The sequence below is a fragment of the Equus quagga genome, chromosome 7, assembly GCF_021613505.1.
Source record: "Equus quagga isolate Etosha38 chromosome 7, UCLA_HA_Equagga_1.0, whole genome shotgun sequence".
NCBI classification, from domain to species: Eukaryota; Metazoa; Chordata; class Mammalia; order Perissodactyla; family Equidae; genus Equus; species Equus quagga.
In genome coordinates, this window is record NC_060273.1 from 103,285,322 (window position 1) to 103,299,492 (window position 14,171).

Genomic DNA, 14,171 nt, shown 5'->3' on the forward strand with positions numbered 1-14,171 from the left:
TCATCCCCTTCCCTCGAATCTGTGTCTAAACAGAGAGGGTGACTGAGCCATCAATGCATAGCAAATGTAGGACAATAACAGCTGTCATGAAAAGCAGGGCTTCTAATTTTGAATATCTCCCCTGAAATTTTGGGAGTATTTTGTTTTATATTTAAATCGTCAAAAATATAAAAATACCTTTCCCATTATGTGTACTCACTTTTGCAGCATTTGTTTTTGTGAACTTATCCAACTTAACTAGGATTTGACACTTACAGTTATTAATTAACATGCACTTAGTTCAATACATACACTTAAATGACAATTCTCACAATATTAAATTTAGTAGGTGTACGATGGTTGCATCTGTACTGAACGTGTACAGACTTTTTTTTTCTTGTCATTATTCTCTAAACAATACAACAGCTATTTATATACCATTTACATTGTACTAGGTATTATAAGTAATCTAGAGATTTAAAATATAAGAAGATGTGCACAGGTTATATGCAAATACTATGCCATTTCATATAAACTATTTGAGCATCCATGCATTTTGGTTTTAAGTGGGGGAAGAGGGTGTCCTGGAACCAATCTCCCTTGGATACTGAGGGACGACTGTATTATCATGACTATATTTTTTAAAAACTGTACTCACATCTGAAAGTACAAAGAATAAAAATGGCAATAATTCCCACAACCAGATGACCTTTTTCTCCATGTTAACTTATTCAACTTGTCATCTGTTATAAGATCTAATTTATCCTCTAAGGTGCTTACTGATTTACAGGTCTGTAAATTTCACATTGATTATTTCTACACAAGTTAAAAAATTAACATCTTTCATGAAAACAAATTTTAGTAAATTTCTTCCAAGTCCCGGATTTAAGAAAATGCTGATGAACTACTTTGTTTTATTTATAAAGCACTAGATAAACAACAACTACTACTTATTGATCAATTTATTATGAGCTAGACACCAGTCTTATATTTTATGCTTTTCATTTCAGTAATTCTCACAATGACACAAAAGTAAATAAATAATAGGAAAGGTATAGCATGTTGAGCATATGGATTACAAATTTTGGTAAAAGACTATACCAATTAAGCACAATATACTTGAAGAAGGCTAATAACTGAAAAATATACATCAAAACTGGGAAGCTATCTTTTTTTCCCCTAATAAACACTGATTTTACAAAACAACAGATTTTTTGAAAGCTCTGCTTTGGAGGGAACATAACATCTACATCAGTAACATTTTCTTAAATCCAAACCAGACAAGGTCTAACTAAAGCCCTCCCCTGGGAGGTGAATAAAACAGCTCACGACTCCGGAGCTTTCTGTCACCTTCCCTGCAATACAGGCTTGTGGTGGTCTGGGACAGGGGAGGGAGAAGTGCAGGACTAATCACGGTGGTCTGTCTGCATTCCCTCCACACTGACAGTCCTTCTCAACTACTGCTACTACTTTCTGTTCTGGCAAACACGTTCTTTTCTAAGGTGCCTGTAGGCAGGAAACTCAGATTCTATACATTCTCATTCCTCAAGCTGATCTGCCTGAAACAGACCTGCCATGGAGGCATGTGGGTCTTCCTTTTCTTTTTATACCACACTTTGTCCCCCTCCCAACTTAGAAAAAAAAGCAGCAGCATACCCTAACCCCCCCAACTCCAGTGGGGGCTGAACAAAAACAATTTGAAATACTGGTGTCTGACTGAACTTTAATGACTGGGGAACAAATATTTTTGTAAAAGACATGGTTTCCAATTGTCGGCTTTCAACAAAATTGAACACGTACCTAATCAAGTTGTCAAGCAGTAGATCACTAAACATAATTGAATAAAATAAATGTTTGACAATAGATCACTCTGATTTATGGAACATAACTCAGAAGGAGTTCAAGAAATTGAATGACATTCCTATAACAAAACTTCAATTCTCACCTATTTAAGAACATTCCTTTGCCTTACATTTATAAAAATAAAAAGTAAGAATAAAATCGACGCTGAAACCAACCTCAAATAAGTAATATTCAGCAATGGATACGTGAACATTTAGAGATACTAAGGGTGTAATCCCATCTCGTTGAGAGAAATGTTTCCATTAAAGTTTATAAAGTAAATGATCGAAATGGTAATACAAATAGATTGTTTTGATCAATTGTATACTATTAATAATTTCTATAACTCAATCCAGAAGAAACTTAATACTTCCAGTTTTAGCATCACAGAATTTTAAAATTTAAATTTATATACATATATCTTTCCAAAGGGTAATGAAAAGTCGACCAATAAGAAGACTCTCAAATATAAAATTATTACATTAAGATAAAATTCCATAGGGGAAATAGAATGGAAATAGTTCAAGGAGAAAATAACGACGTGAAATTTGACTGTTAAAGAAGAGCTCATTCAGGTTTTTAAAAAGTGCATAATTTAGTATTAAATGACTATCCATTGGATATGCTTATTTTAAAATGGCAATATTTACAATATACTAAAAATTACATCCTTTGCAATTATTTAAGTGTACAAAGAAAAACTAGATGTCAACTTAAAAATATGTAATGGACACAGAGTTCTTCAAATTCTTATAGGAACAAGGGAATTTGATCTAACAACCCCTCTTCATGCTTTGTGATAGTCTTTTCCTCCATTCTGCCCCTTGAAGTGACATTTCTCCAAGACCTGTTAATCTCAACAAGTCACTTCCTTTATCAGATCTCCCCAACTGCCCAGCCCTACGAGTCTTCTCTCTCAGAAATACTTATCATCTAACTCATCTGGCTCGCACATCCTCTTAAGGAGACACAACACTTAGCATGTGCTAGGCTTTACATATATTAACTCAGTTAGGAGGCAGACTCTATTACTGTCATCATTTTCAGGATGATGAAACCAAAGTCAGACAGGTAATAACTTGCACAAGGTCAAATAGCTAGTAAGGGCAGTGCCGGGATGGAAGCTGGGAATGAAATGCAGGTGGGCTGACTCCAGAGTGTGAACAGATAACCATCACAGGTCCCCTGGTGTTTCCCATCCCTGTGTCCTTCAACTGAGTTTAGAACAACACACATTTGTGGGGGATGCCATTTCCCTGCTAAGAAGCTACACCTTCAACACAACAGCTGCTGTCAAACAGCCCCCAAGATAACCTCTGAGTTCTGAATTTGTGTAACCAGAATGTGCTTATAGGCTCTTAAAATAACCTTTTTCATGCCTGTTGGGAATAATCAGATTCGACACATAGCTACTTTTTAAAAGTTCCAATTAACAGGAAAAAAATCCTTAGCAGTCAATTGCATACTATGATATTCCAAAAATGTTTTAATTACCTAAGTCTGCCTAGCCATAACTAACTTAATGCTTTTTACTCTTCAATCAAACTAAATATGGAATGTAGTCCTGGGGAAAAAAAATGAGAGATTGATTGCAAACCATTTTAATATCCTCATGAATCTTTTTATGGAAATAAAAACAACTTCAGTGAAGCTCTGAGACCTTGTTGACAGGTGGGAGGTCTCAAGGGATGGGAGCCCCAGATTCAAGCGCCTTAGACGATGAATTTAGAAACAGGGAGTCAAGCACCAGAGAGACTTTATGTGATGCTAAGTTTCGTGAAGACTTAGATGGTTATACTGAATTGACCACTTAGTCTTTTTTATGGTTTAAGAAATCAAGTCTCTAAGAAATTAAAGGACAAATTCAAAGTCATTCTAGTTTACTGAGAGGTGAAATTAGGGATTCAGATCTCTCATTCCCAGTATGATGCTCTTATATGTTTAACTACATGAAGTTCATTTTGACTTTCTAAAAAGGGTCATGTTATGAACCCATTTAGATTATATACTCAAAATAGGAAAAAATGAAGTAATCTCTCTTTGATTGCTAGATATGCCCTCGCAAACTATCAATCAGCCAAATGAATGTCTTTTCTCCCATACTTTTAGATGCCAGTTCATTACATTTTATCTCCAGGCTTCTTGTTTTCTTTTAGCAAGACCCATTACATATGTTGGTGGAAAACAGGCAAAAGTATTGCATTTAAGACATTTCTCCTAAGGGTTGAAACATGGTTTACACACTAATACTCATTCACTTAGAAACATTTGCCTAGTAGAACACAGTCCTGGGGTGGGGGTGGCGGGACCTTGAAGGTATATATTATAACAGACCTGAAACCTGAACCTTCTGCCAGTAAAAATGTACATGACACATTGGTAACCCATAGCAACCTAATTCTTCAAAGTAGCTGCTGATGTCAGAAAACTAGGGCACCAAAGTCTAATAATTACAGCTCTGAAGACAAATGAAGCCACAGCTAGCAAATGTCATTTATTGATCATTACATCACTGCAACGTATGTATTTTCTGCGATGGTACAATATCAAATATAACACATGGGGATACAGAGGCTTCTGCTTGTATCATATTCTATCTTCTAATCCAAGATTAAGGACAAAGGCTAAAGTAGCCTACTTGGCAACACTCAAAGCTTCAATCTAATGAAAGATGATTACACTATAAGAAAAATTAATCCCCACTTTTCCCACATTTTCCTTCAGAAAAATGTTATTTTCTACAAACTAAGTAATTTTTAGAAATCATAAAATAGTTCCAAAAGGGCATTTTATTAAATTATGGTTGCTATAAAACGGATTTCTTATTTAACCTGCTAAAAGGCAAAACATTATGTTTCATTAGAAATCTCTAAAGCCACTCTGATCTTTCGGAGCTTTTAAAGCTAGTGAGCACAAGATTTCCTCTATTTTAATAGTTCTAGAACTCTTTTGAATGTAATGTCTGAACAATATGAAAGGAAAAACACAGTGTTTTCTAACAGCTTAAAGGATATTAAGAGAGAGACCTTAAACTGCACCTCTTATTATTTTCAGAATCTGGAGAGAACACAAATAGAGAAACTAAAGTCAAATACGAAAGCAAGAACAAGACCAGAAGTGGTGTTGGACCCAGGCCTCTCAACTCTGTTTCAAAATCAATAATGACCACACAGTTTACATAACTTGGGAAGTGTTGTTTGATCTTCGTTCTTGATTTTGTTTTCTCCTGAAGCTTAATTTTGGAGAAAAGTTACTTTGGGCAGAAAAGAGTCAAATAGTAACTGAAAAAGAGATTAAAAAATTTAAGGATATTTTGTCAGGTCTGCAATACTTTAGTTTTTTAAAAGAATGTTTTGAGTAAACTGAATTTGAAAGGAGGTTTATATAAACAGACACTCAATAAAGACAGACAATCCATAATATTAACTAATTTTCTGTTTCTTTACCCTTGTTCCTGAGAGATAATAAAATCTTTCGTATAATCAACTGGTTTAGCAAACTAATATAATTACAGTATGCAATCGTAAAGTACTAATCATCTCTCTCCCCCAACCCCTACTTCTTTCTGGATTCTAATTTGGTACTACCAATACATAGGCTCTATTCATTAATACTCATTCAAATAATAGCATCTGGTCAGTGTAAGGGAGGCAAGATTAGCATTATTCAAAAATAGTTTAATGAGTTCAATTTGAGAACAGATATTTTTGTTATTTTAAGAAATATTAAATAAAAGCCAATCTACAAAAGCTTGGAAGTTAGCTAAAGTTTTCTTTGGACCTAAGACGAAAAGTTACATTCTGTCTGTGCACTTTGATCAATCACCCAGATGCCTGGTTTACAGGAGGCCAAAGTTTAAAACATCAAAGAGTTTTTAAGTATTTCTCAGAAGAGATTCCTTGGAGCAGCATAACCAAAGCCCTTTCAGGTAGTTTGAACACCTAGCGTCATACACCCTGAAAACTTTACATCTCTGTCATAGGTCTCCATTAGTGATTTAATTAAAACTCCAAAGAGCCAGGATCCAGGCAACCTGAGCCCTCATCAATGGTGTATGAAAGAAAAGGACAGATGGAAGTGGGTCATAAGGGCTACTGAGAAAAGACTCCGTCTCCACAATTGGGTTTATTTTTTCCAGGTGGGAGATTTGTTGAGAAGGGCTGACATACAAACATGGGAGAACATACAGTTTGGAGAAAGCCTTTCAGGTGATTTGGCGTCTCCATCTCCTACCAACTACTTTCATGTTAGAAAAAAAATAAATGCTCCAGGCTTGAGAGAGCAAAAAGAAAGACTGATACGTCACTTTGAAAAGTTTCAGGTTCAATCCAGGAAAGCACAGTGAAATTCATCTGGAGAAGCACTCTGACTTAACTTCGTATTATAGCTAACTTACTTATCTGTCATTTCTCACAAACTTTTGAAGGTTTCTGCTTTCAAACTACAGAAATCTAATATCAGGAAAAAAATGCTTCAGCCCAAGTTTATTCCACCCACTGAAACATCCAGAAGGCACTCTGAAGTCTGCATACTTATTTTTTTATTTTTATTAAGCTAATACTTTTTTTTTTTGAGGAAGATTATTCCTGAGCTAACATCTGCCACCAATCCTCCTCTTTTTTGCTGAGGAAGATTGGCCCTGAGCTAACATCTGTGCCCATCTTCCTCTACTTTATATGTGGGACACCTGCCACAGCATGGCTTGACAAGCGGTGCATAGGTCTGCATTCAGGATCCAAACCAGTGAACCCTGGGCCACCAAAGTGGAACATGCAAACTTAACCGCTGTGCCACTGGGCTGGCTCCAAGCTAATACTCCTAAGTGTCCTGTTCAGAACAATCTCTCTTCCTTATCTGACTAACTAGAGTCAACACTCCATCTTGGAGGACAAAGAGTCAGTTAAATCTCGGTGGCCTCATCTCCAGTCAGGGACAGGCAGAGAGGAGGAGAGGAGAAAAGAGAAGCATTCACTTCTTTTTTTTTTTTTTAAAGATTGGCACCTGAGCTAACGCCTGTTGCCAATCTTTTTTCTCTTTCTTCTTCATCTCCCCAAAGTCCCTCAGTACATAGTTGTATATTCTAGTTGTAGGTTTTCTGGTTCTGCCATGTGGGATGCCGCCACAGCATGGCTTGATGAGTTGTGCTAGGTCTATGCCCAGGATCCAAACTGGCAAAACCCTGGGCCGCTGAAGTGAAGCACATGAACTTAACCACGCAGCCACTGGGCCAGGCCCTAGCATTTACTTCTGATGAGTGGGTGTTTGTTGGAATAAGTAAATAGGCAAGTCAGAGCCTATTAATCTCCAAATCAACCACTGAAGCATGACAGCAAGCTAACATACAGAGACAGCAAGCTAAGCTTACAGCCACCGCAACAGAAGAGGGCCCTCTAATTTATAGAAACCATGCTCTGATATGAGATCCAGATCCCCTGGACAACCCAAGAAAAATCAGAAGCTGCTGTACTGGTGACAGAAGCAAATAATAGCAAAAGCAATTAAGCAATTACACTTTATTGAGAAGCTGGATTTTTCTGATGAGCAGCTTCAGCATTTATTCTGAGACACCGCCTATCCCCAAATATAACTGATGAAAAACAGTGGTAAACCAAGCTTGATGACACAGGTCTGTGCCAAAGTGTGTGCCATGTTGTACTCAAGGAAGAACTTTCCCATCAAAAAAATAATAGTTTTAAGTAAAGTTAAAAGTAGTTAAGTGCGCCTCCTGTGTGATACTGTTATTTTCTACTCATAAAATGCAACCTTTTCCCACAGCTGAAAATGTAATTTTAGATTTCTCAGAGCTGTTAAACAATGGCTTATACAGGAGTACAAAGGGATGGTCAGAAATATTCTTTCTGACTTACCAGAGGTATTAAGAAACTCAACAAAAGATTACTTCAGAACTACAAACTTTCTTGTAGGTAGCAAAGTAACTGCAGATAATTGTAGAAGTCACATTTAGGACACAAAGTTAATGTCTAGTATGATTTTTCCCACCTTCCAGAAAATCTTTTACTTCTTGATTTAACCTATGAATCATGGGTTATTCTGAAGACATATTATATCACGACCCAAGAAGTTGCATGAGAAAGTTTGTCCACATCTGAAATTCTAACAAAAGGTAAACATTAATGAAATGTGCAGTTAAAAAAAGTTAATTAAAAGCAAAATTAAATTTAGATACTGAAATGAGAAAACTGAACTTCAGCTAAGAAATTCCCTGAACACAGTATCCCTTCCTTCCTCATAATGTCTAAAAAGTAAAGAGTGCCTGTCCATCCATTTTATCATTAGTTTGTGAAGTGCTTTATTTGCTACCTGTATGAAAATTCAGGCAAAGAATATTTTTCCTCTTCTAATTTTTTTCAGCTCAGAAAAATTTAAAGCAAACAGCAAGAAAAATTTAAAGTGGTGTTTTCATGAGGCCCTTTTCTAAGAGTTGATACCATGGTAAATGGTCTGGTTACTAGGATTAAATTTGTGGTTGGAAAAGTACTCCATTCTAAAAACGCTGAATTTAAAATCAGTCAACATAACTGTACAATTCTGAGTGTTTGGGAACCACAGCTCTACCCAGACCCTATGGAAGGACCAGTGCCATTGCCCATGGTTAAGTTCCTAAAGGATCAAAGGCTGTCACTCAGTTAATAAAGATGTTGCTCCATACTGTCCTAAAAGCAATAAACAACTGCCTGATTTTATACTCTAACAGCTAACGAGTTGTAAACAAACAGAACTAGTTTAGAACATTTTTCTTTTAAAGTTCAATTCCAGTGATACACGCTATTGCAATCCATTCTATATTTAGGGCAGACTGTGTGTGTCTGTGTATCAGACGTAGTCAGTGATCCACTAACAGGAAGCCACATTTGACATAATTCCCATTTTATAAAATAAAAAATACCACACTGTTTTTAGATCCTAGAAGTAAAGTTTCCAGTTAGTAAGCTCACGACAAAGACAAATATTGCAGTGGGAAAGAGAAGATATACAGAAAAAAAGAACATGGATATGTAAGGAATTAAATATTTTACCTTTTTTTTGTTTTTCTGAGGAAGATTCCCCTGAGCTAACATTCATGCCAATCTTCCTCTACTTTTAGTGTGGGAGCTGCCAGCACAGCATGGCTGCTAACAGAATGGTGTAGGTCTGCACCAGGGATCCAACCCTGGGCCACCGAAACGGAACACGCCAAACTTAACCACTAAGCCAAGGGGCTGACCCCATGTTTTACCATTTTTGATTGTCAAAGAGTAAATATATTTTAAATCATACAATATGCATGATGTCAAGTTTAGACAGATTATGATATCATCTCCAAAATCCAATTAGTAATTTACTAAAAACGACAAGAAAAGCAAGATCTCAAGAACCAGTATACATATGTTTCACAACTGTGTTTCTCTGTTGTCTTACCCTGTATGTTGTACAGTCGGACTCTATGGGTAACATGTTCAAAAAAGCAAGTCACGTCTGAATAAAATCTTCCACGTTGCACTCTGACACGGGGCAGTGTTGTGTAAACATAAGGCTGAGGAGGAAATGACATTTTTAAGAAAAATATTTTGGCTTTTAATTTTTCTGAGAAATGTTTGTTATAGTTTCCAAAATGACAAACACACATCATCTGATATTTGCAATTTTAAGTGAAAACCAAACCTTTACACACATGCTATAAAAATTGAATATAAGATTTTTCATTAGACAAAAATGACTGAAAATAGAAAATAAAAATGTTCGCAACTTGATTGGACTGGATGATCTACAAACATTTCCCCACAGCTATAAAAATTTCTAATTAAAATCCTCCTATATTGTCCATATGTCACTTATTAGAAACAGTAATCATTCTACAGCAGTGACATTTTCCCCAGCAAACCTTTATTGTAACCATGGCGCCCTAATGTTCAGGAGTCGGGGCAGGTGGCAAGGATGACCACAGGGAGTCATCTAAGCAAACAGGAAGCAGGATCCAGAAACACGGTTCAATCACAGTTAGGTTTACTATGTTATAAAACACCCTGCCCTTTTACTGGAAAGAACCAGCTGAATAGAAAGCAAATCTACAAACTTGAAAAAACTAAGGCAATCACTGGTTTAGTTTTTATTAGTTAGAATCTAGGTAAAGAAAAATGGAATCAAACGTATAACTTATGTGACATAGGAACAAATTGAAAGCATTTATGAAGAATTATATTTTCTTAAGTATTACGCACCTTAAAAAGCTCAACAATAGCATAAAAAACTAGGCTTGCAATATGAACTACTTAAGTAGCATAAGATTTTCAGAACCGTGTAATTTTCTTCCAAATTTACCTCTTTGGTTAGAGAAAAATTTTCTAAAATTATCCTAATATTTTATAGTTGGTATACCAAGTTCTCGTACCTAATTACTGCATAGCTAGGAAGTTAACGGAGGGGGATGAAACCTGGAACGGTGATTTCTGGACTCTGGCCTTTTTCTGATATATCCAGCTGCCTCTTCCCCTGATGTTCTTTTATTTCCTCTTTCTAAACATATGATAATTCTCTTTATCTTTCTATCTACATTAGAGCTATTTAAAGATACAATTTTAAGTAAAGTCATTCCTATCGCCCATGCAAAATACTCCCTAGCACAATTACTTTTGTTTTAAGCATAAGCACAATCAACCAAAAGGGAACCCCTGTTCCAGGACAAAAGCTATGTTAAGTGAGAAAACGGAAGGATCCGCTGCCTGTCCTGGAATGCCTCCTACGAGCTATAGATTATCTTTAATTTCTCACTGATTTAAAACAACGAAAACAAAAAACTAGAGTCCTTAGTGTGGCCAACACAATCCCTTTTTAAAATCTCTGAGTTTGGTTAGCAGGCTTTTCTAAATTGTAAAACAAAAGTAACTTTTTAAAAAGACAGGTCCCTAGGCAACAACATATAGAGAATATTTAACTTATCTTGAAGAGAGGAAAGGCTGTATCAGTATAAAAGCAAAGGAAGAAACTCTAAAGAAAAAAAATACAGAATTGACCCCGCAAAAATTAAAAATTACTCTAACAGAAAAAGTAATAAATTAAATGACACATTCAGGGAAAATTTTGCAATATATATGGAAAAGGATTCATTTTTACATTACATAAAGAGTAGCTACAGATTAATGTCATAACAATAGAAAAATGGACAAAGAACTTTAATAGGAAAATCATGAAAGAAATATGAGATAAATCAATTTATAAAAAAGTTTAACCTCAATAATAATCACAAAAATCTTAATAGTAAAATATTTTTCACCTATTATTATAAGTAAAGCTTTTAATATGTCTAATTCTCAGTGCTTGGAATGGTATATTAGAGAGCTACTCTCAAAAAATGCTGGTGCGAGTGAGTATTTATGCAGTCTTTCTAATGGGAAAATAAGGAGTACATCCCAAAAGGCCCAATTCACTGACACAAAATAACTCTTCTAGAAAGTTATTCCTGGGAAATAATCAGCATTATATGAAAAGAACAGTACAAGGAAAGCCTATCACAATGTTACAGTAGTAAAGTATTGGGAGAAAATTTAAATATGCAACAATAGGAAATTCTTTTTTTTCACAAATATATATATACACATATATTTTTGTGTGTGAGAACATTTAAGTTCTACTCTCTTAGCAAATTTCAATTATACAATACAGTGTTATCAACTCTATATAGTTACCATGTTATACATTAGATCCTCAGACCTTATTCATCTCATAGCTGAAAGTTTTTAAACACAACAGTGTACATTAAAGTTGTGTTTTCAAAGAACATATCAGCAGATTGCGAGCACTGTCACAACAAAAAAAAATCAAACAAGTACATGCAGAAGACAAAGCTTGAAAATGAAGGAAAAAGGGATATACATAGAATAAAAGACAATAAAAAAATCCATCAAAATGTTGACAATGATTTTCACAGGCTTGTGGAATAGTTGATAAATTTTATTGTTTTCTTCACAGTTTTCTCCATTTTTACAATGTGCCAGAATTTGTGTATTCTACCTTTATACTCGAGTGTAAGGAAAACTTTTTTTCCCCCTGAGGAAGATTCACCCTGAGCTAACACCTGTTGCCAATCTCCCTCTTTGTTTTGCTTAAGGAAGATTAGCCCTGAGCTAACATTTGTGTCAATCTTCCTCTATGTTGTATGTGGGATGCCACCACAGCATGGCTGCTGATGAGTGGTGTAGGTCTGTGCCCAGGATGCAAACCCAGGCTGCTGAAGTGGAGAGTGTCGAACTTAATCACTAAGCCACAGGGCTGGCCTCCAAAATTTGGGGGTTTTTGTTGTTGTTGTTGAGGAAGATTATCCCTGAGTAACATCCGCCACCACTCCTCTTCTTTTTTGCTGAGGAAGATTGACCCTTAGCTAACATCTGTGCCCATCTTCCTCTACTTTATACGCGGGATGCCTGCCACAGCATGGCTTGACAAGCAGTGCACAGGTCTGTGCCTGGGATCTGAACAGGTGAACCCTGGGCCACCAAAGCGGAGCGCGCAAACTTAACTACTACGCCACCAGGCCAGACCCCAAAATTTTGTTTTTTAAAGTGCTAAATGGTAAGGAGAAAAATGGCCCAGTGCCAATCTATTTTCCCACATGGCTGGATATTTTGCGTCTAAGTACATGCTGTGCCACATACGTACATAATACCACAAACGCACACTAACCCTAAATCAAATCCAGCTTCTTTCCGTGGAGAGCATGTGTTTCTGCTGATTTCCAACTCTGAAAAATTATTTATCTAACATTCAACTACAAATTGCTAAGTGTCAAGAAGGAGATATAACAGTGGAGCCACTTATCGGGTCCTAATAGATGACAAAACAATGAGATGCACTTATTTTTTTCCTCTTTACTCTTTCAGTAAGTGCTTATTCACTGCTCAGCTCATCAGTACTTACCTTGGCTTCCCCATCAGGTAAGAAGAGGTAGGCACCACTTTTGTCCCTTTTATTCGAAGTTCCATACCATGAAAACTGCACTTGTACTTTATGATGTCTACCATCTTCTTTATTTATCATTTTCTAAGCATAAAAAAAAAAAATTAAGGCAACTCACTATTAAGATATTGACAATGTTGCATCTGGTTCTATGTATATGTCAATTTAAAAAAAAACTACCTGGGAATAGTTTGAAAACTGCTACTGTTCAGCCTCTAATATTCACAATTCTTGGATGAACATCCACATTTTATACTTATCCTTAGGATTTGAAACCTTCACAACAGGAACAAAAAGTCTGAACACAGTTCATCAAGGAAGAAAGAGATACACAAATTAAGAAATCTTCACTGGTGCTTCTAAAACTTTCTGTAGTAAACAAGCAGGTTTATTTTTTATGTCCAATATGCATGGACCAATATTTTTGTAAAGTACAATAAAAGTGAATTACTAGAAAAATTATATTTAAAATGATATACCAAAGATATACTCAAATTTTTTATTTCTCGATTCAATAGGCATAAATGTGCTGTGTCAAATTGCTTTCAAAGTTTCCATAAACATTTCTCAACAGCCATGGCTTCCATCCTTATCTTGAGGACCGGTAACAAACACTTCACAGAGCAGCAGTACCCATAGAACACACTGGTGAGGAGGAAGTGGTCACTGTGGACCACAAAAAGGTACATAGAGCTCATCCATCCTTTCTCCCAGAGCACTTGTGTCGACTTTTTCTCCTTTGCATAAGTAATCTGCACATATTGTAATAAAAGTGATAAGGCTTCTATGAATTTCAGAACTAACCAGAACATACCTCCATAAGCCCCGACTGACCAAACTGAAGCTTAATAAAGGAGTTTTCAAGAGTTATATCTTCTTCAGTACTTTTTATATTCTCCATTTTGAAAATTCCTTTATCTTCTATGTTACCATTATACAGGGCATATTCAGCTAAATGTGAATGTGAGCTTCTTGATTCTGAAATTGTATATACTTTTAGTCCCAAGGGTGGCATCTGTGCTAGAAAAGAGATCTTTAAAAAATAGAGGAAGGAATTTATTAAAGAAAAATGTAATCTACTGAAGGAAAACCATTTACACTTCTAGTGAAAACAACAAATTACTCTATTTTTTGAAAAGAGAATATAATACCATTCTATAAATATGTTTTGATAACATAGGATAGAATATCCACATCTCAGTTTATCCACGGAACCTAACTTCAAGTCAGTAGGATTATCAAAGGCAATAATGTTTTCATCCAATATGTGAAATTACGTGACCATCCTCAATTGTCCTACAGTGCTCTTAATAGACGCTCAGAGCGGGAAATTCTGGATGAAGGTTAGGGCTTACTATGAACTACGATTTTTCCTAACAATCATGGATCTTTTTACAATA

At 35.8% G+C, this 14,171-nt stretch overlaps 1 protein-coding gene across 1 annotated transcript in view; it reads right to left on the bottom strand.

The window, feature by feature from the left end:
- Positions 1–14,171, bottom strand: part of MAN2A1 (mannosidase alpha class 2A member 1) — a 169,354-nt gene that overhangs the window by 28,502 nt on the left and 126,681 nt on the right. The window contains exons 14-16 of the mRNA XM_046666313.1: positions 13,586–13,804; positions 12,733–12,855; positions 9,241–9,355 (exon numbers count right to left, since the gene is read on the bottom strand). Coding sequence (XP_046522269.1) covers positions 9,241–9,355; positions 12,733–12,855; positions 13,586–13,804 — 457 coding nt within the window. The remainder of the gene's footprint in view (positions 1–9,240; positions 9,356–12,732; positions 12,856–13,585; positions 13,805–14,171) is intronic.